Here is a 27,529-nt window from a genome sequence, read left to right as displayed (position 1 = left end):
TGATGCTTCTCATCTCTCTCCGTTCCTGTCTATCAGTCCCTGTCTGTCCCTCTCTCTGACTCATTCTTTGTCTCTGTAAAAAAATAAATTAATAAATAAAATTTATTTTAAAAAAAAATGTGGCGTTCATGGCTCTCTCAGCCAAAAGGTTCCCAACCCCCCCTGTTTTAAAAGGAAGAGAGATCACGTTGTTCTTGAGAGGAGGGATTACATTCTAGGAGGAGAGCTGAGAAAGGCCATGTGGAGGAGAGGAGAAGCAGCCAAGATGGCAGAATGCTGAAGGAGAAGCCAGTTTGTGCAGAGAGAAGGAGATGGGGAACAGAGGTGAATAAGGCTGGTGAGCTAGAAACCTTTGATCCTAGGAAACTCGGATAAGTCAGTAGCTTTGTGAGCACTGAAGGAGTGGGTTTTGAAGCCCAGTGTGTGTTTTTACTTGCCCACTGGGTGCAAGCTAGGATTAAAGGTAATGGCTCACCACTTCCTGGCTCCGTTGTTTCATTACCGTCTTACTGAATCTAATGCAAACCTGCATAGGCCAGGCGGCTGTGTAAGTGGCCGTGGATAGTGGCTATACAGCATCCAAGAGACATTCACTCAAGGCTTTTAACAAGAGTGCCCCCCTCCAAGTCATAGAGGGTTCGAGGTCAAATGGGTGATTCCCTACACCTACTCTTAAAAGAGTAAAAGGTACTGACTCTTCACTGGCCAATTAGCACAGTTAGAGGATCCTCCTGAAAGGCCACGATTTCAGGTTCCATCCCAGGTTAGGATACATGGGAAGAAACAAGTGAATTCACAACTAAGTGGAACAACAAATGAATGTCCCCCCCCCCCAAGTTCTCTAAAAGCAATCAATTAAAAAATAAAAACATGACAGATTTCAGTTTTGGGCTACAAGAACTAGAAACTCAGGTTACCTCAAGGTGAAGGGAGTTCGCTGCAAGGCTACCCAGTTTGGGAGAAAGCTGGCAGCTGCTGTGGAGATCAGTACTACTCTATCACCTCAAGTCACACAAGATCTCTCTCCACATCTCTGCTTTTTGCTCCAATTTCACTCCCCTCTCTATACTACAGACTGGTTTCTCTACTTTCTTAGTTGTTGCTCCCTCAAATTTAGATTTTTCTATAGAGAGTTTGATTGGCCAAGCTGATTTGTGTGTAGTCAGTCTGACTCGCCTACAGGTAGGCTGTCTTACAATCAGTGTTTAGCCCTGGCTCAGCTAAGCTGGTGATGAGGCTCACAGACACCTACAAATCAGGCGTAAAAGTGGGGATGGGTCCTGAAGAGAGTATCATGGATGAGTGAGTGGGGGCACACAGCAAACAATGATTGACAGTTCTAGTGATACAGGAGGGTTGCCCAAGGCACTCAGGTGTAGCATTGAAAATGCTTGCAGTAAACATGACCAGTTTTTCGGGAAACATTATCCTATTCTTTCTTAGGAAGTTTGAGGTGAACTGTGGCTTTACTAGATTTTCCATGAAATTATCATTATTAGAAAACTTAAGAAAAAATACAAAAAAGAAAAAGAATGCTGTTTCACCTGACCAGGCAGTGGGGGAGTGGATAGAGCATCAGCCTGGGATGCTGAGGACCCAGGTTCAAAACCCTGAAGTCACTGGCTTGAGCACAGGGTCACTGGCTTGAATGTGGAATCAAAGACATGACCCATGGTTGCTGGCTTGAGCCCAACGTCACTGGTTTGAGCAAGGGGTCACTGGCTCAGCAGGAGCCCCCGGGTCAAGGCACCTATGAGAAAGCAATCAATGAACAATTAAGTGCCATGATGCTTCTCATCTCTCTCTTTTTCTGTTCTGTGTGTCCCTATCTGTCTGTCTCAAAAAAGAAAAAAGCTTAACCTTGCCTGACCTGTGGTGGTACAGTAGATGAAGTGTCAACCTGAGATGCTTAGGTCACCGGTTCAAAACCCCAGGCTTGCTTGGTCAGGGCACGTAGGAGAAGCAACTACCATGAGTTGATGCTTCCTGCTCTTCCTTTTTCTCCCCTCTAAAATCAGTGAATAAAAATCTAATAATAATATTTTAAAAGATATATAGATACGAACAAGTGACCAGGTTGAGAGGGAGAAGGAGGGAGATGTGAGAGGAGGAGGAGGAGGAATAAAGAGAACCTAAAGATTGCAGTTATGGACCTTATTTGGTTCCGTTTCACTTGATCTTAGCCAAAAAGTCAAGGAGCAGTGGATTCCTACAATATTTCAATAAACTATCAAAATAATTTAAGACCAGAAAATTTGAACATTGACAGTACATTGGATGATAAGGAATTGTGAGTTTCTGTGTGTGTGTGATGATATATATATATTTTTAATTTTTTTCTTTTTATTTATTCATTTTAGAGAGGAGAGAGAGAGAGAGAGAGAGAGAGAGAGAGAGAGAGGAGAGAGAGACAGGGGGGAGGAGCTGGAAGCATCAACTCCCATATGTGCCTGACCAAGCAAGCCCAGGGTTTCGAACCGGCGACCTCAGCATTTCCAGGTCAACGCTTTATCCACTGCGCCACCACAGGTCAGGCCTGTGTGATGATATTGTGATTATGTTTTTAATATCCTTGTCTTTTAGCCAAACATACGGAAATTTATAGATGAAGTGATATGGTGTCTGCAATTTGCTGAGGTGAGAGCAAGAAATGGGTGTGGGTATAGATGAAACAAGAATGGCCATGACCCTAGCCGGTTGGCTCTGGTAGAGCGTTGGCCCAACATGTGGAAGTCCCAGGTTTGATTCCCAGTCAGGGCACACAGGAGAAGCAACCACCTGCTTGTCTATCCCCTTCATCCCCCACCCCCCCTTCACCAAGCAACAGAGCAGCAGCCCAGAAGGGCAGAGAGCATTGCCTGGTAGAGGGCTTCCCAGGTGGAACCTGGTCAGGGTATGAAGGGGTCTGTCTCTGCCTCTCACTTTAAAAAAAAAAGCACGGCTGTAAGCTGACAAGTGTTGAAACTGGGTAAGTATGTGGGGAGTTCAGTATTCTATTCTCCCCATTTTATAGAAGATTTTATTTATTGATTTTAGAGAGGAGAGAAAGAAGGGGGGAGGAATGGGAAGCATCAACTCGTAGTAGTTGCTTCTCGTATGTGCCTTGACCAGGCAAGCCCAGGGTTTTGAACCAGCAACCTCAGCATTCTATGTTGATGCTTTATTCACTGCACCACCACATATCAGGCTGTTCTCCCAGTTTTTACATATGTTTGAAATTTTCCACAATAAGCTTTCAAAGATATTGAAGTTTTTAAAGCATTAAGAAAGTTCAATTTCTGACTTATCCACAGTTTATGTTAATTAGCAAGTTTACTTTATCAAATCTTGTATCATTAAGGAGTACCTTTTAAGGTACAAACCACTCTCCTATTAACTTGTAATATGTACATCCTTACTGTTTAATATCATACTTTCTTATATAAACACTACAATGTCATATCATTTAAATTCCTATGATGGTCCGACCTGTGGTGGCACAGTAGGTAAAGCATTGACCTGGAACACTGAGGTCGCCAGTTCAAAACCCAGGCTTGCCCCTGGTTAAGGCACATATGGGAGTTGATGCTTCCTCCTCCTTCCCCTTCTCGCTCTCTCTCTCTTTCTCTCTGCCCTCTCTAAAATGAATAAAAATAAAATCTTGAAAAAAAACCCAAAAAAACCCCCAGCAATCTTTAAAAAAAATTTTTAATTAAAAAAATAAATTCCTATGATGTTCTATAAAGTATTGTGCACATTATAAATCAACTCCCCTAAGAGAGGTCAATATTTAACAGCTATACATCATTTAATAGTTCCAGACACAAAAGGTTATACAAAAAAATTTTATTAGTACAGTTATATATTTAGAACATTTAAAATTACAAATATGATTATATATTTAGGATACATAATTGTTAAAATACACAAATTATATACAGACATTAGAAGCTCAATCTCCAAAATACTCAATAAAGATGTCTGGGTGACACTTATAGAACTGGCCTAGCAACTTTTTCTTCTCTTTGGCAGACAGTTTTGGATCCTTATCAATTGTTTTTAATAAATTCAGTAGCTCATCCTTGGTTGTCTTTTGTGTATTGTCAGAATAATCACTTTGATCAATTCTCTGGCAAAAAACATATCCTTAAATTTAAAAGTAAAAAATTCAGTTAATGAGTTTATTCTTCAGATTTAACTAAAAAAAAATCAAGCAAAATTTTTATATTTATATTTTTAGTCTCAATTTTGTAAAATGCATTAAAGATGCTAAGCACTGCTGACTTTCCAACCCTGGTCACGCTGCTTTGGAGCATAAAGAGGCTCTCTGCTACATCTGAGGAGATGACTTACAGTTTAGTTGACGTTAAAGTACAACTATTTAGAGCAAAATGCTTTCATTTTTTTTTTTTTTTTTTTTTCATTTTTCTGAAGCTGGAAACAGGGAGAGACAGTCAGACAGACTCCCGCATGCGCCCGACCGGGATCTACCCGGCATGCCCACCAGGGGCGACGCTCTGCCCACCAGGGGGCGATGCTCTGCCCATCCTGGGCATCGCCATGTTGCGACCAGAGCCACTCTAGCGCCTGAGGCAGAGGCCACAGAGCCATCCCCAGCGCCCGGGCCATCTTTGCTCCAATGGAGCCTTGGCTGCAGGAGGGGAAGAGAGAGAGGAAAGCGCGGCGGAGGGGTGGAGAAGCAAATGGGCGCTTCTCCTGAGTGCCCTGGCCGGGAATTGAACCCGGGTCCTCCGCTCGCTAGGCTGACGCTCTACCGTTGAGCCAACCGGCCAGGGCTAGAGCAAAATGCTTTCAAATAAATAGTAGGAATTTATCTGTGGAGGATCATAAAATAATATTTCTCAGATTACCTGTGTCTCTGTTTGGATCTTTTCCCTTCTGAATGGCCATGAGCTTAACACTGACAATTTTATGTAGAGTTCCAGGAATCTTAAAAAAAAAAACAAGGGACATCGGACATGATTCAAATGCACTTTAATCTAGTGATCTATAACATAGGCTCAAATTAACTAGTAGTTTTACCTTAAAAACATCTTTTTGATGATCCATTAAAAAGAGTACCAGAAGATCAGTTTTGCCTTTAGATAAATTTTTATTGTCAACAATAGCTTTTGAGAATATTCTTTTCACAACCATTCGGTTGTCACTCTGTAAAAATAAAACGAAACATATCTAATGGTATATAGTTAAAGTTCAATATAAAAGGCAATGTTGAATATTAATAGTTATTATCAATTTCAGCATACTTGATGCTGGTAATGGACTAATGAGACACATGGGTCCCATAAATATAAAGGATACTGAATACAATTAATATTCAGACAAAAGACTTACTTCTTTTTGTAATTTAAATTCAGAAGGATGTGCTGCAACAGCCATGAAATACAGTAGTCTTCTAAATTCTTCTCTACTGTGGGAATCCAGAAGCTTTAGAAAGAGCTGAGTAGCTTCTAGTGCTACTTCAGTCTTCCCATTCACTTTAGCCAAAAGAAAAAAAGTCCTTTTAATTTTGATTAAATGTGACTATATTAAAGAGAACAATATTTAAAAGTAAACTTATTCAAAACGAAAAAAAAAAAAAGACTAGGAATTACAATGAATGACCAATCAAGAATACCTGTTCAAGGAATACCATTAAGAAGCCTGTTCTCAAATTGGCACCTAGTACCCTAAGTACTTATCATATAATAATCTTAGGATGTTAAATCTAACTCTTGGCTTCATACATAAATTCCCAGCCTGTTTTTCATTAATTTGGTACATTCCAAGGGTACACTATATGTACACTACTAATGTAGCCAACTTTACCTGAGAAAAATAGAAAGGATTCTCTGAACCTTCCAATTTGTTTTCAACAAACCATGTGGAATAGTCTGGTTCATTGGCAGAGGGATAAGCAGAGTGTCTGCCATTTTGAAGAGACTGAAGGAGGAATGGTGGTGTACTGGTATAGCTTTCTAAAGAAGACAACTGCTATTCTATGCTTACTAAGTTTCCAGTGAATGACAGCAGCATTCTCCTGTGGTCACCAGAAGTTAGAACTAACTTTAGGGTTTATTAAAGCCTCTTTCCAAATGATTCCCAAAAGTTTTGGAATAAACATACTTTGCATGAATCAATCCAGACCCACTCCCAGCTTGAAGTGGTACCATCCTGATTAACTTTGAGGACAATTAACTTTTTCTTGTTTCATCCAAAAGACAAATTCTAGTACTTAATAAGATCTTACTTACCTAAGAGTTCTGCAATTCCATTATGAACATCACATAAGTGATTTAAGAGAGGTTCTCTACTGCTGTAATGTTTGCCAATGGCATTAAACAGAAGTTCTTTCACTAAGTCTATTCTATCTGGTTGCTCAGGAAAGTTTCTGCTTATGTCCACCACCACCTGGTCTGGAAGGTATTCCAAGCAGTCAGTTGCTGCAGAGAGCCATTCATCTTCCCTATTGGGGTTGGGGAGGGGGAGAGAACATTTTAAAAAGCAAAGGGGCGAAGAGTAACAAATATACACACAGTACCAAATTTACTAGCTATTTCAAGTTTGTCACCAGGATAAATTTCTACACACTTAAAGATATGTGTAATTTTTTAAAATTTTTCTCTCTTTTTTACTTATTTATTGATTTTAGAGAGAGAGGGAGACAGAGACAGAAACATCAATCTGTTTCGGAAGGCACCCTGACCAGGCATCAAACCGGCAACCCTTGTGTATCGGGACAATGCTTTCACCAACCAAGCTATTATATCTGGTCAGGGCTTGTGTAACTCTTTAAATATTGCTAGGTCAAGTATCACAGATAAAAATTTCAGATTATATGTCTTCTTTCTCTTACTTTTTAAAAAAGTGAAAAACATAAGCTATCGAGTACAATATAGAGCTGACAAGCCTATCAAAACTCAAACTCTATTCTTTACATTTACAATGGAGGCCTAGAAACTCTTTAAGTTGCTTGCTTAGGGTCTCAGGTAGGACTAGATCCTTAGATCTGATTGCTAGACCATTATTTTCCTTATATATAGTGTTCCTTACTTCAGAGCTCTGTGAAAGATCTATCATCTCTGATTTTGGCTAGGAGAGAATCGAGGAAGATAAGGTAGGGTTTCAGAATAATTAGTTATTAATTCCATTTCTAATAAAATAGCAGCTGGGTAACTTCAGAGAAATGCTGTATTTCAAGATACAAAATAACTTTTAATATTCAACTTGTTAATATATATGGTTTTTAAAAAATATTCATGTAGCCTGACCAGGCAGTGGCACAGTGGATAGGGTGTCGGACTGGGATGCGGAGGACCCAGGTTTGAGACCCCGAGGTTACCAGCTTGAGCATGGGCTCACCAGCTTGGACCCAGGGTCACTGGCTTGAGCAAGGGGTTACTTGGTCTGCTGTGTCGCAATGAAAAACTAATGATTGATGCTTCTCATCTCTCTGTTCCTGTCTGTCTGTCCCTATCTATCCCTCTCTCTGACTCTCTCTCCGTCTCTGTAAAAAAAATAATAAAAAATCATGTATTCTACTGCTATAGACTCGACAACTAATCTACCATACAGGTACATCACCATGGGCAGGTGACTTCACCTCTCTAGGCATCAGTTTCATCAAATTTACAGTAAGATGCAGTTAGATGATATTTAAGGTTACTTCTAGTACAACTTTTGATTCTGTACTTAAAGTTTTAAGTAACGTTTTCACATATTACTTTATTATTTTTTTTAGAGAGAGCATGAGACAGGAAGGAAGATGAGAAGCATCAACTCGTAGTTGTGTCACTTTAGCTGTTCATTGATTGATTCTCATATATGCCTTGCCCAGGGGGCTCCAGGCGAGCCAGTGACCCCTTGCCCAAGCCAGCAACTTTGGGCTCAAGCCAGTGACCTTGGGTTTCAAGTGATCATGGGATCAAATCTATGAGCCTATGCTCAAGCGGTAAGCCCACACTCAGGCTGGTGACCAGAGGGTTTCGAACCTCACCATCCCAGGTCAATGCTCTATCCATTGCACTACCACATGCTACTTTAGATTGTAGAAATGTAATTTTTTTTTTTTTTTCATTTTTCTGAAGCTGGAAACGAGGAGAGACAGTCAGACAGACTCCCGCATGCGCCCGACCGGGATCCACCCGGCACGCCCACCAGGGGCGACGCTCTGCCCACCAGGGGGCGATGCTCTGCCCATCCTGGGCGTCGCCATGTTGCTACCAGAGCCACTCTAGCGCCTGAGGTAGAGGCCACAGAGCCATCCCCAGCGCCCGGACCATCTTTGCTCCAATGGAGCCTTGGCTGCGGGAGGGGAAGAGAGAGACAGAGAGGAAAGCGCAGCGGAGGGGTGGAGAAGCAAATGGGCGCTTCTCCTGTGTGCCCTGGCCGAGAATCGAACCCGGGTCCTCCGCACGCTAGGCCGACGCTCTACGGCTGAGCCAACCGGCCAGGGCCTGTAGAAATGTAATTTATATTCCTGTAGCATAATCAGCTTTTCTATTATACATGCAGAGTTCAGTAACTAGTATATTGGGATTAACTTTTTCATATGGGTTTTAAGCTAGCTTCTGACATTCAACTGTTTATTAATAGTCCATTGGAATATATCAATAGAGCTGGTGAAGTACTAAACATGTAAATTGTATTTTTTGTCCCTTTTTTATTAATTTTAATGGGGTGACATTAATCAATCAGGGTACATAGGTTTTGAGAAAACATCTCTAGGTTATTATTTTTATTTATTTATTTATTTTTTACAGAGACAGAGAGTGAGTCAGAGAGGGATGGACAGGGACAGACAGGAACGGAGAGAGATGAGAAGCATCAATCATCAGTTTTTCATTGCGCATTGCAACACCTTAGTTGTTCATTGATTGCTCTCCCATATGTGCCCTGACCGCGGGCCCTCAGCAGACCGAGCAACCCCTTGCTGGAGCCAGCAACCTTGGGTTCAAGCTGGTGGGCCTTTTGCTCAAACCAGATGAGCCCACGCTCAAGCTGGCGACCTCGGAGTCTTGAACCTTGGTCCTCTGCATCCCAGTCCGACGCTCTATCCACTGCGCCACCGCCTGGTCAGGCTCTCTAGGTTATTTTGACATTTGATTATGTCGCATACCCATCACCCAAAGTCAAATTGTCTTCCGTCACCTTCTATCTGGTTTTCTTTGTGCCCCTCTTCTCCCCCCACCTAAGTTGTATTTTTTTTTTAACATTTCCATCTCACTAACTGTACTGGAACACTATCTGCCAAGGAAAAATAATTAAAAATTAAATAAGCTAAAAAATACAAGATTTAAACCTTTAATTATTTTACTTAGGAGAGGAGCTTCAAAGTTATAAGAAACAATAGCACTCTTCCTTAAGAAAAAAAAATCATAGTTCCCTCAGCACTTCAAGTTAAGACTTTAAATCTTAAGATTTATGGTATTTTCAGAAGAATGATAGTCAGAGGTAAGAGTAAGAATCACTTTCATTATATTTCTTTTTTTTTTTTTTTTTTTTTTTTCTGAAGCTGGAAACGGGGAGAGACAGTCAGACAGACTCCCGCATGCGCCCGACTGGTATCCACCGGGCACGCCCACCAGGGGGCGACGCTCTGCCCCTCAGGGGCGATGCTCTGCCGAGACCAGAGCCACTCTAGCGCCTGGGGCAGAGGCCAAGGAGCCATCCCCAGCGCCCGGGCCATCCTTGCTCCAATGGAGCCTTGGCTGCGGGAGGGGAAGAGAGAGACAGAGAGGAAGGAGAGGGTGGGGGTGGAGAGGCAAATGGGCGCCTCTCCTATGTGCCGTGGCTGGGAATCGAACCCGAAACTAGTCAATTTAAAAAAATTTATTTAGGCCCTGGCGGGTTGGCTCAGTGGTAGAGCGTCGGCCTGGCGTGCAGGAGTCCTGGGTTCGATTCCCGGCCAGGGCACACAGGAGAAGCGCCCATCTGCTTCTCCACCCCTCCCCCTCTCCTTCCTCTCTATCTCTTCCCCTCCCGCAGCCGAGGCTCCATTGGAGCAAAGATGGCCCCGGGCGCTGAGGATGGCTCTGTGGCCTCTGCCTCAGGCACTAGGATGGCTCTGGATACAACAGAGCGATGCCCCAGAGGGGCAGAGCATCGCCCCCTGGTGGGCGTGCTGGGTGGATCCCGGTCAGGCGCATGCGGGAGTCTGTCTGACTGCCTCCCCGTTTCCAACTTCAGAAAAATGCAAAAAAAAAAAAAAAAAAAAAAAAATTTATTTAGGCCCTGGCCGGTTGGCTCAGCAGTAGAGCGTCGGCCTGGCGTGCGGGGGACCCGGGTTCGATTCTCGGCCAGGGCACATAGGAGAGGCGCCCATTTACTTCTCCACCCCTCCTCCTTCCTCTCTGTCTCTCTCTTCCCCTCCCGCAGCCAAGGCTCCATTGGAGCAAGGATGGCCCAGGCGCTGGGGATGGCTCCTTGGCCTCTGCCCCAGGCGCTACAGTGGCTCTGGTTGCGGCAGAGGGATGCCCCGGAGGGGCAGAGCATCGCCCCCTGGTGGGCAGAGCGTTGCCCCTAGTGGGCGTGCCGGGTGGATCCCGGTCGGGCACATGCGGGAGTCTGTCTGACTGTCTCTCCCCGTTTCCAGCTTCAGAAAAATACAAAAATACAAAAAAAAAAATTATTTATTGGTTGATTTTTAAGAGAGAGAGAGACTGACTTGTTGCTCTGCCCTTCTAGGTATTCATTGCTTCCTGCATATGCCCTGATGGGGGAATCAAAACTTCAACCCTGGCATTTTGGGATGACACTCCAGCCAACTGACCTACCTGGCCAGAGCTAAAACTAGTTAATTTAAAAATACATATTTAATGGGTATTCTAGAGGCATATAAAAGTATATGTGGTCAAAGGATTCTAAGAATTTGCCATATCTGTTCATTTTTTCCAGGTTTCGATGAAGACCAAGACAGCCCTAAGAGACCAGAAAGACCTATATTTTAACAAATATATGAAGATAGAGCATAATCATTTTATTCACTTGATGTGCAAGTAAGATGATATATGTGAAGCAAAAACAAATATGAAGAATAATGAAATGCAAATTTTTCTAATTTTGACCAATGTGATTTTGTTCTTTACTTTCCCAAACACTGATAATATGAAGTGGCAATGCACATCTGATTCTACAGACAAAAGAATTCAACGCAGGGAGCAGAGGGACAGCTGTCAGAGGAAAGGAGGATGAGGGGATGGGATCAGAGAAGATGAAGGGGTTAGTGAAATTATATATACATAACACAGAGATACAGATAAAAGGACAGCGAATCCCAGAGGGAAGGGGGGAGGAAGTTAGGGGGAGGGGGACAAAGGTGTTATAATGGGGGACACAGGGGTGGGGTGAGGGTATTATATTGAGTGGGACACTTGAATCCATAACACGATAAATTAAAATGGATAAAATTAAAAAATTAAAAATAAAGTGAAAAAAAGAGACTTGATTAATAAGATCCCATCTCCACATGATCATGTATGTAAAGACTGGATAATTATTGGGGAATTCCCATATTATTTAATAAACCAGATGTGGCAAAGGGAAAAAAAAGAATTCAAAATATTATCTTAAAACCATTAGCTATAATCATCCTATAAAAGCACTCAAATTATTATATGTATTTTTACATACTGAGAGTCACCATAAGCCTTGAGAATCCCTCGATCCAAATAATTACTGTTGTTGACCAAGTCAGGCTGCCTCTTATGTTGAGGAACTTTAGGTGCAACCTCTTGCTGTTTGAGTAAGGAGTCAAGAAGTGGAAGGTCTACAAGTTGTAGTAGACGACCGATTGTTTCTTCTTGCCATACTTCATTTATAACTACACAGGAAGAATGACAGGGGAAAAGTAACAATAATTGCTAAATGCTCATCGCAATATTTGTCTAGGCAAGTCCAAGCTACTAAATTTGTGGCAGAAAAAAGGGGGGAGAGTCAACCTTATGAAGTGGTTTCTTAAAACAATTCAAGATTTGTTCAAAGTGTAGGAGAACAGAGTTTGGACAACAGGAATTCTTTTCATTCTTGTACTATAAAAAGCAGTATGGCAGAGATAAGAAATCAAGTCATATAACATGTTAATAAGGACTCTGGAAGAAACAATGATTCATTCAATCTGAAAACTGGTTTGTAACTCTTGGCTACAGATTATTCCACTCAGTTTCTACTACTAGGATGGGGGAGGGAAGGCAGAAAAGAGTCATTAAACTACAGTGTATCTTATTGCCACTGACAAGGAAGACTAGAATTGCATTACTATTTTCACGTAACTTTCAAATTTTAATTTAACTTAATAAAATCTTTGGGAAAGAAATATCTGAGAGTATATTTTAAATAAAAATCTGAATGTAAAACATTTCAGATTTGAACCTCTGCCAGCTGATAGGACAAAAGTCAGTGTTCAAGAATTGCAACACTGATCTATTTGTTAAAGATAATAGACCTCTGTTAAAACTTAATATAAACAGCTTTAATACACAGTGTGCTCTTTGTGCTTTGAATATTTAAATTCTAAAAACAGTTAAGATGGAAACATTTTAAATAACTTTATTTGAAGTTAGTCTTCTATTTCTTACTTGTATCATCTTCAGCTTACCTTGTGGAGACAAAGTTGCAGAGATATTTACATGAGGGGAATTAGCAGGCTTTAAACTCAGGTTTTCCCACAGATCCTCTAAACTTGCTGATTTGATATCAGACGACTTAAATAATGCATCTGTATACCTAAAATAAATTTATTTCATAAATTAATGTTTTTAGTAAGCTCACAGAAATATTTTAGTATATGGAACCCAAGAGTTTTTAGAAAATTTGTGTTTCAGAGCAGAAACAAAAGAAATGGAAACTTTTTCTTAAAACTTTTTAAAAGAGATTTTATTCATTTTAGAGAAGGAAGAGAAAGAAAGAGATAGAGACAGAAGGGGGGAGGAGCAGGAAGCATCAACTCCCATATGCACCTTGACCAGGCAAACCCAGGGTTTCAAACCGGCGACCTCGGCATTCTAGGCTGTCGCTTTAACCACTGCGCCACCACAAGCCAGGCAATATCCTACCTTTTTAATCAAGCCTAAATATACATACTCTAAATTCTCCTTTGAACATTTAGATTTAAGTAATTCAATGCCTAAAACTTTAGTCTGAATTTTAAAACAAACTTCATTATGCTATTTTGTTTGCCTCATCAGTTATCTCTATTTCTGGGGCATTCTTTGATAGACAGTGCTAATCATTTTCCAATACAGATCTACAATCCTGTATCCACAATTCTGAAACCCAAAAAACTTAGAAAAATCTTAAGTTTATTCAGAACTCATGATGACAAAGTCTATTCTGAGACTACCATAGCTTTTATTTATCCCAGTTAGTATGAATATTTTGTTTACTGCAGAAATATTGATAGGTCAATTACCAGATGCTGTCCTAGATCCCTCTTGGTGTGTTACCTAATATATATGTACAAAATACTTTTCTAAAATCTCCGAAGTTCCAAATTCTCAAACACCTCAGTCAGCATGTGGACCTGCATCTGGAAGGTGCTGGCTGTGCCCCACCTTATCCTCATATTTCCTCCTACGTACAGCAGTACATTTTATGGCTTGGTTTTTGTTTTGTTTTTCCATTTTATGTTTTAAATATAGAATTTAAAAATACTTGAAAGTCAATACACTAAAACTCTGACTTTGGGTCAGCTCTGAATTATAAGAACTTCAATTACCTGTACACAGTTTAGCTGAGGGGAATAAAAGAGAAAAAGTTATAGGGGTTTTAGGTTTTTTTTGTTTTTTACAACAAATAGTTCATTATGTACTCATTGCCTACATTCATTTCAATCACTGGGTTTTACAGTTCTGTCCCACAGTCTTCCTTTAAATGATTCCCTCATCTCCACCACTGCTGCTTGCTGCATTCTCATCTGTAGACCGCAATATTGCAACAGGTTCCGAACTAGCTCACCCCATTAAACTGACCATACAGCTGCCAAAATGACATTTCTAAAAATGCAATCTCATCATACCTGAAATCTTTCTGTGGACTCCCAAACCTGTACGATCAAGCACAACTCCTTAATATGGCCCATGAAACCTATGCATTCTGGCTCCCACATGCCTTTCATCCTTACACCTGCCAGTTTGTGGAGTGTAGTCATACCCGACCTGCCTGCCTTCACCTCCTCTGTTCTCATATCACTTTATGTATAAATTCTCCTAACATTTTTTTTTTTTTTTTTTTTTTTTTTACAGAGACAGAGAGTCAGAGTGAGGGATAGACAGGGACAGACAGACAGGAACAGAGAGATGAGAAGCATCAATCATTAGTTTTTCGTTGCGCATTGCGACACCTTAGTTGTTCATTGATTGCTTTCTCATATGTGCCTTGACCATGGGCCTTCAGCGACCGAGTAACCCCTTGCTGGAGCCAACGACCTTGGGTCCAAGCTGGTGAATTTTTGCTCAAACCAGATGAGCCTGCACTCAAGCTGGCTACCTCGGGGTCTCGAACCTGGGTCTTCCGCATCCCAGTCCGACGCTCTATCCACTGCGCCACTGCCTGGTCAGGCTCTCCTAACATTTTTTACACTGCAATTGTCACTTGAAGGAGAAAAATCGAAGTTTGTTGATTGTTCATATTTTACATTTAGCAGAAACAAACAAGAATTCTAGGACATACAAAATAAACAAAAGTTCTCCCTACTTTATCAAATTTATCCACAGACACATATTTTAGCCTAATTTACTAATTCAAAAGGAACATAAAGCCAGTCAGCATCTTATTAAAAAGTAGACAAAATCCTGCCAATATCCCCATGATCATCTTACATTATGTACTAACCTGGAAGGTGAATGTAGTTTATTCTCTTTGCCAAATTGACTGTCTCGGTTAGGTACTGTTGTGAATCTATAAAGACTGCAACTACTATCTTCAAACGTAGGTTTTTTGTCTTTTCTGAAGACTTTGGTTGGAACTGCTTCAAATACTTTGTAGTCCATAAGTGCTTGACATACTCTTACCACTTTGGCTCGAGGAATATCTACATCACCAAAATATTTATTCTGAATTAGGTGAGAAAAAATGACATCTACAGCTTCTGAACCAACGAAGCAGTCATTGTGTCTTTTTAAATGGTGCCTTCTTTTTTTCACCTCCACTTGTGTTTGAAGAGTGTTTATAATGCTGCTCCATACATATGTGGCTCCAAATGGTTTCTGGGCCACACTGAAACCTGGAATGGAAAAAAATCTTATTCATTTGTGATAGAGTCTAAGCAATTCTTAAGCAAAAAGTGGCAATTTCCAAAGTTATTGATAAGGAACAATATGAAGTGAGCTTGTTATTGAAATATTAATTATTAATATCAATTAATTAAAAATTTAGTGCCAACTATATGCTAAACACTGAACTATGTGCTAGGATATAACAGTGAGTAAAATAAAGTCTCTGTTCTCATGGACTTATACTTTATGGGAAGATACAGATAATATGTAAATGTTAGATCAATGCTAAGAAGAAAAGTAAAAATAGGTAAGGAAGAGAATGCTATTTCAGATGGGATGTCAGGAAACGCCTCTCTGATAGTGTGATATCTGAGCAGAAGCCTCATTTCTGGGCACCATTTAAAAACCAGGAAGCAAGCTGTACAGATATCTGGGGAAAGAGCAGAGAAAACAGAAAGAGCAATGCCTTGAGAAGAGGAAGGAGGCCAGCATGGCCTGAGTGGGTGACCAAGGGAGAGAACAGTAGGAAGTGAGATCAGAGAGGAGTGGAGATAAGGGTTGCGGTTAGGGGTGGGGGTACAGATCAAGTAGAACCTTGTGGCCGTTATCAAAAGAACTCTATTAAGTGCCTTGCATAAGTGATCTAATCTTCATAGCAACCCTAAGAGGGATAGATCATCCCTATTTGAAAGAGAGTAAGTGAATTTCCAGACATTATAAGAGGTGGTACTGCAATTTGGCTCATGTTCTATATAATTTTAAAGCATTTATTAATCAGATAGAATTATAGTTATAGACAGATACACATACAGTTGTTGGAATAAATTAATATTTTTAAAACTTCCTACTGTGCAGGTTTATGAGTTAAGTACTTTGTAAGCAGGGTAAACTAACAGTTTGGTTCCTGCTCAATAGGAGCTGATAGCATCCTACTGCAAAGATAAGAAAAGCACAGAGCCTGACCTGTGGTGGCGCAGTGGATAAAGAGTCAACCTAGAAATGCTGAGGTCGCCAGTTCAAAACCCTGGGCTTGCCTGGTCAGGGCACATATGGGAGTTGATGCTTCCAGCTCCTCCCCCCTTCTCTCTCTCTGTCTCTCTCCTCTCTGTCTCTCTCTCTCCTCTCTAAAAAAATTGAATAAATAAAATAAAAATTAAGAAATTGAGTTAGTATAAAAAAATAAAAATTAAAAAAAAAAAAGCACAGAAACAAAGCAGGGTTTTAGCCTAACAGAAAACATGCTTTCTAATATTTATCATATTTTCCCTCATTGTAATAAATTGATACTTGGCAAAACTACAAAGAAGAAAAGGAGAGACCACGGAAAGGAAAGGAAATGAACCTTAGATTTAGTAAACTGATGGAACTGTCTAGCTAATCATCAGCTTGATGGCATGCTGGCTTGCTCTTTGCTTTCTCTTTCTTTTTTCTTTTTTTTTTTTTTTCAAACCAGATGAGCCTGTGCTCAAGCCCGCGACCTCAGGGTTGTTTTTGTTTTTTGGGGTTTTTTTTTTGAATTTTTCTGAAGCTGGAAACGGGGAGGCAGTCAGACATACTCCCGCATGCTCCCAACCGGGATCCACCCGGCACGCCCACCAGGGCGATGCTCTGCCCATCTGGGGCGTCGCTCTGTCGCGACCAGAGCCACTCTAGCGCCTGGGGCAGAGGCCAAGGAGCCATCCCCAGCACCCGGGCCATCTTTTGCTCCAATGGAGCCTCAGCTGCGGGAGGGGAAGAGAGAAACAGAGAGGAAGGAGAGGGGTAGGGGTGGAGAAGCAGACGGGCGCCTCTCCTGTGTGCCCTGGCCAGGAATTGAACCCGGGAATTCCGCACGCCAGGCCGACGCTCTACCACTGAGCCAACCGGCCAGGGCCCTGCTTTCTCTTTTTACATATACACAGACTGTGTACCTTTTTCTGTGCTACACTTTGCGGTGATCCTCTGAATATTCAATGGTTGTAATATTTAATATTTTTAAGTCCATTTTTGTTAAGTATATTAGTTCCTTCATTTTTAGGATATTTTGACAGAGAAGTTGAAAACTTATTACTTCCCTTAAGGGGTTCTAAAAAAAGGAAAGCAAAATGCATCATTAAAACAGTAATGAATAAGGGGAATTATAATTAAAGAAACTGCTACTGGAAATTACCTTTCTGCCTTCTTAGATAAAATAGAATATGTAAGATGAGAGCAAAGATAAGTTCCTGCAGGACATTAAAATTCCACTTACAGCCCTGGCTGGGTAGCACAGTTGGTTAGAGCTCTGTCCCTGAGGACAATACACGGCGACTGCAGTGTCAATTCCAGTCAGGGCACATACAAAATCAGCCAATGAATGCATAAATAAGTGGAGCAACAAATTGATGTCTCTCTCCCTCTTTCCCCCTTCTCTCTAAAACCAATAATTAAAAAAAAATTGTTTTTAACTCCATTTAATTTACTAGTTATATATTTTAAGTGGGTCATTTGGAATTCATCTTTTGTGTTGCAATTAATATAATTAATATAGTGAACCATTACACTGTAATTTTGTAGCTACTAGAAATTAGTGAGTTTATTAATGAAACTCACTAATGCATGAATAAGTGGAACAAGAAATCAATGTTTCTCTCTCTCTTAAATCAATAAATTTTTAAAAAGTAAGCGGTGGCGCAGTGGATAGAGTGTCGGACTGGGATGTGGAGGACCCAGGTTCGAGACCCCGAGGTCGCCAGCTTAAGTGCGGGCTCATCTGTTTTGAGCAAAGCTCACCAACTTGGACCCAAAGTCGCTGGCTTGAGCAAGGGGTTACTCGATCTGCTGTAGCCCCACGGTCAAGGCACATATGAGAAAGCAATCAATGAACTAAGGTGTCACAATGAAAAACTAATGGTTGATGCTTCTCATCTTTCTCTCCGTTCCTGTCTGTCCCTGTCTATCCCTCTCTCTGACTCTCTGTCTCTGTAAAAAAAAAAAAAAAAAAAATTAAGCTGCCAACCAATGTCACCCCAATAAATCCAATTCAAAAAAGTAATCCTACGGCCCTGGTCAGTGGCTCAGTGGATACAGCACCAGCCTGGCATATGGATGTCCCAGATTCAATTCCCAGTCAGGACACACAAGAGAAGCAACCATCTGCTTCTCTTCCCCTCCCTCTCCCTCTTCCTCTTCTCTCCCTTTTCCCCTCTTGCAGCCAGTAGCTCAACTGGTTCAAGCATCAGCCCTGGGCGCTGAGTTCAGTTGGTCTGAGTGTCGACCTCAGGCACTGAGGATAGCTCAGTTGGTCTGAGTGTCCACCTCATGCACTGAGGATAGCTCAGTTGATTTGAGCATTGGCCTCCCACGGGGGTTGCTGGGTAGATCCTAGTCAGGAAGCATGCAGGAATCTGTCTCACTGTCACCCCTCCTCTCACTTAAAAAAAAAAAAGTAAGCCACTAGTTTTAGCATTAACTTTCATTAAAGAATTAGATTAAGAGCTTTCAGTGACCCAGTGAGATCAAAAGAAATGAAATACACAACTTTTAAGATTTGTTAACCTGCCTGGCCTGTGGTGGCACAGTCAATAGAGTGTTGACCCGGAATGCTGAGGTTGCCGGTTCAAAACCCTGGGCTTGCCTGGTCAAGGCAGATGCAAAAAGCAATCAATCCATAAACTACTAAAGCAACTATGAGTTGACACTTTTCGCTACCTGTCCCTCTCCTCTTTCTCTGTAAAATAAATAAATAAAATCTTTTTCTTTTTTTTTTGTATTTTTCCGAAGTGAGAAGTGGAGGCGGGGGCAGACAGACTCCCACATGCACCCGACGGGGATCCACCTGGCATGCCCACTAGAAGGTGATGCTCAGCCCATCTGGGGCGTTGCTCTGCTGCAACTGGAGCCATTCTAGCGCCTCAGCGCCGGGGCCATCTTTGCTCCAATGGAGCCTTGGCTTCAAGAGGGGAAGAGAGAGAGAGGAAGGAGAGGGGAAAGGGTGGAGAAGCAGATGGGCGCTTCTCTTGTGTGTCCCGGCCAGGAATCAAACCCAGGACTTCCACACACTGGGCTGACACTCTACTTCTGAGCCAACCGGCCAGGGCTAATAAACAAAATCTTTTTAAAAAAGATTTGTTAACCCTTAACCAAGCTATTTAAAAACACTTAGTAGTTAACACTCCTAAAATAATGCAGGGTATCATAAATTTTATAATATACTATCCACAGTACACAAGAGTAAGACAGGAAAGGAAAATAAGCCAGATTCAAACTTGTAGAGATTAGAATCCCTTTTAAGTACCAGTGAAACAAACTTCTGGGCTAGTGGTAATATTCAATATTAATGATGAAACATATAAGTCAGCCAAGTTACAACTAGGTTAGCATACAAACCCTAAAAGATAAAGTGCAGTCACTAAATTGAGATCAATAAGACAACTAAAGTGGGTAATAGAGGATACACAGCTCAGTGACATGGAAAAGGCTAATTTGCACACAGGAATTAAGAAGTAAAGAACAGCCTGATTAGGTGGTGGAGCAGTGGATAGAGCGTTGACCTGGGACACTGAAGACCCAAGTTTGAAACCCCGAGGTCACTGGCTTGAGTGCACTGCTCATCTTGAGTATAGGCTCGCCAGCTTGAGCGTGGTGTTGCTGGCTTGAGTGTGGGATCATAGACATGACTCCATGGTTGCTGGCTTGAGCCTAAGGTCGCTGGCTTGAGCCCAAAATTGCTGGCTTGAGCAACGGTCACTGGCTTGACCTGGAGCCTCCCTCCCCTCTGGTCAAGGCATGTATGAGAAGCAATCAATGAACAACTAAAAAAGTGTCACAGCTACGAGTTGATGCTTCTCATCTCTCTCCCTTCCTGTTTGTCTGTCTGTCTGTCTCTCTTTTTTTTTTACAGAGACAGAGAGAGTCAGAGAGAGGGATAGATAGGGACAGACAGACAGAAATGGAGAGAGATGAGAAGCATCAATCATTAGTTTTTCATTGCGAGACCTTAGTTGTTCATTGATTGCTGTTTCATATGTGCCTTGACCATGGGGCTACAGCAGACCAAGTGACCCCTTGCTCAAGCCAGCGACCTTGGGTCCAAGCTGGTGAACTTTTTGCTCAAACCAGATGAGCCCATGCTCAAACTGGCGACCTCGGGGTCTAAACCTGGGTCCTCTGCATCCCAGTTCGAGCTCTATCCACTGCACCACCGCCTGGTCAGGCTGTCTGTCTCTCTCTTAAAAAAAAAAAAAAAAAAAAAAGGAGGCAAAGAATAAAGTTTCCCATATTAACCTGCTGCTTAAGTATAGGAAATCAAAAAGTTTTGCAGGTTGGATAACACAGTATAAAAGATTAAAGAACATTTAGAGCAGGATAGTAGGCATCTGTGAGCCACACAATGTTTCCAGAATCCTCCAGGCATGATACAGTTCAGCCCTTTCAGGTCCCTTCTGTTCTTACTGACCATTAATTCCCAACCATTGCACACTGGGATATTTCCCCTCACACAATGCCATCCACAGACCCAAACTAGCTGATGTTCATACAGATACTTTAATAAATAATATACCCTGGACCTAACAAGTAAATGTGCCAAAACCAACACCAGGACAACCTGTTATTTTTTTATTTTTATTATTATTTTTTTTTAATATTTTATTTTATTTTATTTATTCATTTTAGAAAGGAGAGAGAAAGGAAGAGAGAGAGACAGAGAGGGAGAGAGAGAGGAGAGAGAGACACACAGAGAGAAGGTGGGGAGGAGCTGGAAGCATCAACTCCCATATGTGCCTTGACCAGGCAAGCCCAGGGTTTCGAACCGGTGACCTCAGCATTTCCAGGTCGACACTTTATCCACTGAGCCACCACAGGTCAGGCCCAACCTGTTATTTTAATGCTGACTTTACCAGTTGAACACAGATCCCCCACATGCTGGTTTGAAACTTCTTATTTCTCACCATCAAATAGCTGAAATGAATAGCAGTATAGCAGACTATGTCCAGTAAGACGAGGTACTGTGACTTCCAAATAGGATTCAAGAGACCAGAAATATACAATGAATGCTTTGTAAGCCTAACAACCAGAATTGAAGTTTCAGCTTGTCTTCAAACCTCACTTGCATATGAGCTGGAAAATTCTTTAAATTTTATCCCTGTCTACATTTTGATGCTTCCTTATTTACATTTGGTCAAGTGTATTCTAAAATCATCATGACCATAGGGTCAAAGAGTCTGCAGACCAGCTGCAATCTTCCTGGATAAGAGATTTAGCCTCCATATAGGTTGGTTTCTTCATTTACTAGTGCAAGAGTTGAACGCTATGTTTAAGGCTGGTTTCAAGTATAAACGTCTAATTACAGGATTTTAGAGACTGAAATTATACCATTCCATTTAGATATAGATATTGAATACCAAAATACAATATAGTAAGAAATTAAGTATATGAAAAATTTGACCCTATCAGATAAAAAGCTTTTTGGAAGGTGGCCTAACAAGAGGCTCAGAAATTGTTTTAAACTAGATCTATAATATACTACACATGCTGTTGAACACTATATAATCTAGGCTTGGTTTTATTTTTTTGTTTTGTTTTTTTGTGACAGAGACAGAGTCAGAGAGAGAGACAGAGACAGACAGGCAGCAGGAAGGGAGAGAGATGAGAAGCATCAATTCTTCCTTGTGCACCTTAGTTGTTCATTGATTGCTTTCTCATGTGCCTTGGCCAGGGCACTACAGCAGACCAAGTGACCTCTTGCTCGAGCCAGCGACCTTGGGCTCAAGCTGGTGAGCCTTGCTCAAACCAGATGAGCCTGTGCTCAAGCTGGTGTCCTCAGGGTCTCAAACCTGGGTCCTCCACATCCCAGTCCAACGCTCTATCCACTGCGCCACCACCTGGTCAGGCTAGGCTAGTTTATTAACTGAATTTATTGGGATGATACTGTTTAACATAATTATACAGGTTTCAGGTGCCCAATTCTGTACACAATGCTGTGTGGTCACTCCCCCTCTGCTCTTTTACGTACAGTATTTGAAGTCTATGAAAAAATGTTACCAGTAATAAAAAAGTTAACTTTCTGCCTAACCTGTGGTAGCGCAGTGGATAAAGCGTCGACCTGGAAATACTGAGGTCGCCGGTTCAAAACCCTGGGCTTGCCTGGTCAAGGCACATATGGGAGTTGATGCTTCCAGCTCCTCCCCCCTTCTCTCTCTCTCTCTTTCTCTCTCTTTCTCTCTCTCTCTCTCTCTCTTCTCTCTCTCTCCTCTCTAAAAAAAAAAAAATGAATAAAAAAAAAAAAAAAGTTAACTTTCTAATACTGAACCAATATATATTTATAATACAACTAACCATATTCACTTCTGAAAATGCACACTAAGTAACAAGCTATTACTACAATAATTCCTTAAATATCAAGTCTAGGCAGACATGTCAGGAAATTACTTAAGAATCACCAGGGGAAAATCAACATCAAACATGATCTGTGCAGTCAGCATCAATTATGGTCCTGTTGTGAAAACCTATTTAAGGGCTAAATAGGTAATCATTTTGAATAGTGAGATCATATTAATTCCTTACATCAATACACACATTATAAAATTGGACCCCAACGTATATAAACATATATACAGAACTACTAAAACATGCTAAAAGTGAACATGTAAGAATTCTTTTTTCATCTTCAGGCATTAAACTGCACCCTCCCCCCAAATTCAAATAGTTCAGGGTAGACACTTTCCACAAAAATTGAAGAAGAGTGAGCTAGTACCTTATTTCTTTCAAATTTCCTTATAGTCTGCAGAGGTCAAATTATTTAATTGCCTTATGGAGTGCTTCACATAGTACAGCTGGTTATTCAATACTTGTTAGTAGTAGGCTATTGCCAACTACTTTTAAAGAAAGGTTAACACAGTGGGTGATTTTACTCCCCACCAGACATTGTTTTTCTGAATTCTTAGTCTTTTTTTAAAAAAGATTTTATTTATTGCCCTGGCTGGACCACTCAGTTGGGTAGAGCATACTCCTGAAACACAGAGGTTGCCAGTTTGATTCCCAGTCAGGGCACCAACAGGAACAGATTGATGTTCCTCTCTCTCTCAAGTCAATAAAATAAACATTTAAAAAAGTTTATTGATTGATTTTACAGGGGGCGGGGGGAGAAGTATCGACTCATAATTGCTTCACTTCAGTTGTTCATTGCTTGCTTGTCCTATGTGCTGCGACCAGGCAAGGCCAGGGTTTCTTTTCTTTGAGATAGAAAGGCAGGGAGAGAGAGACAGGAACATCAAGCTGCCCCTGCATGTGCCCTGACCAGGGAATCAAACTGGCAACCTCTGTGCTCCAGTACGATGCTCCACCAACCCAGCTATCTGGCCGGAAGCCCAGGGTTCCAAACTAGTGACTTCAGTATTCCATGTCAACGTTCTAACCACTATACCACCACAGGCCAGGCTCCCCACTAGACATTTGACAATGTCTAGAGACTTTTTGGTGTTACAGCTGAGAAGGGGAGTGCTATTGGCATCTAGTGGTTATCTAGTGGATTGAGGGTCCAGGGATGCTATTAAACATCCAATAGTGGCCCTGGCCGGTTGGCTCAGGAGTCCCGAGTTTGATTCCTGGCCAGGGAACACAGGAGAAGCGCCTATCTGCTTCTCTCCCCCTCCCCCTCTCCTTCCTCTCTGTCTCTCTCTTCCCCTCCTGCAGCCAAGGCTCCATTGGAGCAAAGTTGGCCCGGGCGCTAAGGATGGCTCTGTGCCTCTGCCTCAGGTGCTAGAATGGCCCTGGTTGCAACAGAGCAATGCCCCAGATGGGCAGAGCATCGCCCCCTGGTGGGCATGCCGGGTGGATCCCAGTCGGGCGCACGCGGGAGTCTGTCTGACTGCCTCCCCGTTTCCAACTTCAGAAAAATACAAAAATAAATAAATAAATAAATAAATAAATAAATAAATAAACATCCAATAGTACAGGACCAGCCGACAAAACAAAGCAAATGTCAATAGTGCCAAAGTTCAGAAACTTTTGGTTGATCAAATACTGTTCAGATATAGAAACTTGTGTTAAAGCAGCAGACAACGTGCTAAGTTCTATGAATACAAAGCGTAAAACCAGAGCATGGGTTTTGGAGTCCCAGAGACCTGGGTTCCATTCTTGACTCCATCATTTACTAGTAATGCAATCTTGGGCAAACTAACATTTTTTGTTTTAAAACAGAGCTAATTCCGCTTCTATCAGTTACTGAGAGGATCATATGAGAGACAATATATGTAAAGTGACTAACATGGTACCCAGCAATTAACAGAAAAAAAGGGGAGGGAGGGGAATGCCATGATCTAGAAGAGCCTAATGAGACATGGACTCAATGTAATTTAATATCCTAGATAGGGTTCTGGAATAGCAGTGGATAAAGCATTGACCTGGAATGCTGAGGTTACCGGTTTGAATCCCTGGGCTTGCCTGGTCAAGGCACATATGGGAGTTGATGCTTCCTGCTCCTCCCCTCTTCTCTCTCTCCCCTCTTTCTCTAAAAATGAATAAATAAATCTAAAAAAAAGTTAATAAGGATATAGAATAGAAAAAAGACAGTAGGCAAAAACTAAGGAAACCAGAGTGAAGTAAGGGCTTATATAATATATCAATATTGGTACATTAATTATGACAAGTGTACTAGACTAATCTCAGATGTTAAGAATAAGGGCAACTTAGTGAAGGGCGTGTGGCTTAGTACTCTATGTACTAACTTCCTGACTTATTTTGTAAATCTACATCTATTCTAATATTTTAAAGGTCTATTTAAAAGGTAAAAAGATATCTAAGAATCCTCTAATTAGCCTGACCTGTGGTGGCGCAGTGGATAAAGCGTCGACCTGGAAATGCTGAGGTCGCCGGTTCAAAACCCTGGGCTTGCCTGGTCAAGGCACATATGGGAGTTGATGCTTCCAGCTCCTCCTCCCTTCTCTCTCTCTGTCTCTCTCTCCTCTCTCTCCCTCTCGGTCTCTCTCTCTCTCTCCTCTCTAAAAATAAATTTAAAAAAAAAACTTACTAAAAAAAAAAAGAATCCTCTAATTAAAACATTTTCACATACACACAAAAAAAGTAAAATAGAAAAGGGAGAGTATCTTTCCTCCTCCTCTTTTCTCTGAACTAGTCTACCCTCAGTTTGCCCTTGACCTATTCATACCACCTGGATGATGACATCAACCCCTGAACAGTACTCAATTAAATAAAGACCACTAGGAGATGCAAAATCAAGATGTGATACATGCCAGAGGATTTAACTCTTCATCAGAACATAACAATTACAAAAATCCTAAATCATTTAAGATTTAAGAGAATTTTATTTAAGGATTATTTTTCCAAAAGAGGTTTTAAAACATTATTCACAGAACAGTCAAGACAAAAGAACAGGACTACATTTATCGAACACAACCAAAACCCGACAATAGATAGAGAAATGTGTTTTGGGTGTTAAAACTAGGCACCTGTGACTGAGTTGAAAAAAATTCCTGTACATTGATACCAATATTGCAACACTTTTACTGCATATTGGTTTGGTAGTCCAAAGTTTGTTTTCCTCTTCTATGGTATTAGAGTTGTCATGCTGAAGACTGCCTCTGAAAAGAAGGCTGCAGGCAGTAAATACGTAAAATAAATCTCTACTAATAAGAACGATTTTAAAATACGTTTAGAGAACTCTCAACAGAAGTAGGTATTGGCCACTGCTTTAATTCATACAGATTAATGAGACAGCATATGGGAAGTACTTTGAGCTCCCTGGAAAAGTGATACCAGGTGAATTCAAAGAATTAAGTTACAGTATAAAGGGATAACAGGATAACACACCACTTTCTTGTTTGTCTATATTAAAAGACAAATATCTTTGAAGTACTTGCTGAAAGTTATCATACAGACTTTATTTCTACATAAATCAGGTCCCTGGTCATTACAGCTCCTTTAAGGTATGGAAGACTTACGAATCGGGAGAGAAACAAAAGTACAGCGCTTCCTGCCAGAACACACAGAAAGGGAATGGCAAGGAACCAAGAAAGGAGGCTCCTCTTACTGTGCTCGGTGGGACTGTGACAAGGCAACCAATAGGTGGAAGAAGGATTAACAAATGCTAGCAGGTAAGGTTCCAATTACAGCAAGCAAAACAAATAAGGCAGTGTGGCCCTTTTCTGCCCACTGCAGCTGGTGTGCAGAGAACAGTGATCTCCTTGGGTTCAGTTCTGCTGAGCAGCACTTCAACTCTTCTGAGAGTCATCTACTTAGTTTTGAACGCACATTCCCTACACCATCTAAGATCCTGTTCAGTAATGCCCAAAGCTTAGAATTGGTATTTTAGCTGTTGGAGAAGACAGGATACCATATTTTTACTCATGTAAAATTTGGGAATTCCTTTCACTCAGAAAGTGAGCCTAAAGACGTCTCTTGACGTCTAATATATTTCTAATATAATTGACGTCTATATATTTCTAATATAATTTGGTTTTTAAATTCTCAAATGATTAGGTGTTTTCCATCTCTTCAAATGTAAAATAAGGAGAAATTCTAAGTTTAGATATCACGTACTTCTCTGAATCCTTTAAATTGGATCAAAATAAGGCCAATGTTATGATCATTCTTAAAAAAGTACAGATGAGAAGTAGTTATCTATCGCAATTTATCATTAGCCTTTGAAGATTAAAAGGAACATTACTAGTTGTAAGTCAAACATAAGACTGGGGCCACTGAGATGTACCCATCCGATCTAATTCAATTCACTGACCACTGTCACCTGATCAGCATTTTATAAATGAAAGGCTTTTTGTCAATTAGGGATTCAATTCCTATAACACCCTACACTGCAACTACAGAAAGGGAGAAAAGTTGTAAGTTATCTAAAAGGGGAAAAAAAAAGCTAAGTGTTATCTGGGTATCTTAAGTATATTTACTGAGTTATAGATAAGCTAGAATCAGAATTTTATAACTGATCATCCTATTCCGTCCATTTGGATATTTAAAGTAACCAAGATGTTAAGCAAACTGTTCCCAATGATGCGATTAAACTGATGGCAAAATTCACCAAAGTCTCTCCTAATGTCATGTAACCAATGGAAAAAAAAAAGTCAAAAACTTCTATTCAGTGAAATACTGCTTATCCAGAATGTGTATCCCGCGCAAGAACCGTAGCTTCAGCCCACTCGCCCGCCCCATGACACCCACCCTCCCTGGACAGGGTCCTCAGCACCCACCAGGAGGCCTCTGCGCCGGACTGTGGAGAGCCGAGAGGTTCAGCGCCGCCGCCTTCTCCCGCACGGTGGCCATGGCCACAGCTGCCAGAACTCGACCTCCTCAGAGCGCAGCGCGGTGAAGCGGGAGCCCGCGGCCGCCGGTTAACTGGTCCGGGATGG

The 27,529-nt window shown here is 41.2% G+C and overlaps 1 protein-coding gene across 1 annotated transcript; it reads right to left on the bottom strand.

Moving 5' to 3' along the window:
• Nucleotides 1–3,822: 3,822 nt before the first annotated feature.
• DEPDC7 (DEP domain containing 7) lies at nucleotides 3,823–27,527 on the bottom strand. Its single transcript, XM_066251218.1, has 9 exons — nucleotides 27,371–27,527; nucleotides 14,809–15,199; nucleotides 12,575–12,702; nucleotides 11,611–11,800; nucleotides 6,234–6,445; nucleotides 5,335–5,477; nucleotides 5,023–5,148; nucleotides 4,851–4,929; nucleotides 3,823–4,125 (listed from the first exon to the last, which is right to left on the bottom strand). The coding sequence occupies exons 1-9, from the start codon at nucleotides 27,441–27,443 to the stop codon at nucleotides 3,932–3,934; spliced, it is 1,536 nt and encodes a 511-aa protein (XP_066107315.1). The 5' UTR covers nucleotides 27,444–27,527; the 3' UTR covers nucleotides 3,823–3,931.
• Nucleotides 27,528–27,529: the final 2 nt, after the last annotated feature.

Source organism: Saccopteryx bilineata, chromosome 1 (assembly GCF_036850765.1).
Source record: "Saccopteryx bilineata isolate mSacBil1 chromosome 1, mSacBil1_pri_phased_curated, whole genome shotgun sequence".
NCBI classification, from domain to species: domain Eukaryota; kingdom Metazoa; phylum Chordata; class Mammalia; order Chiroptera; family Emballonuridae; genus Saccopteryx; species Saccopteryx bilineata.
The sequence above is the reverse complement of the archived record's forward strand: the minus strand, read 5'-3'. Positions and strand labels throughout refer to the sequence as shown.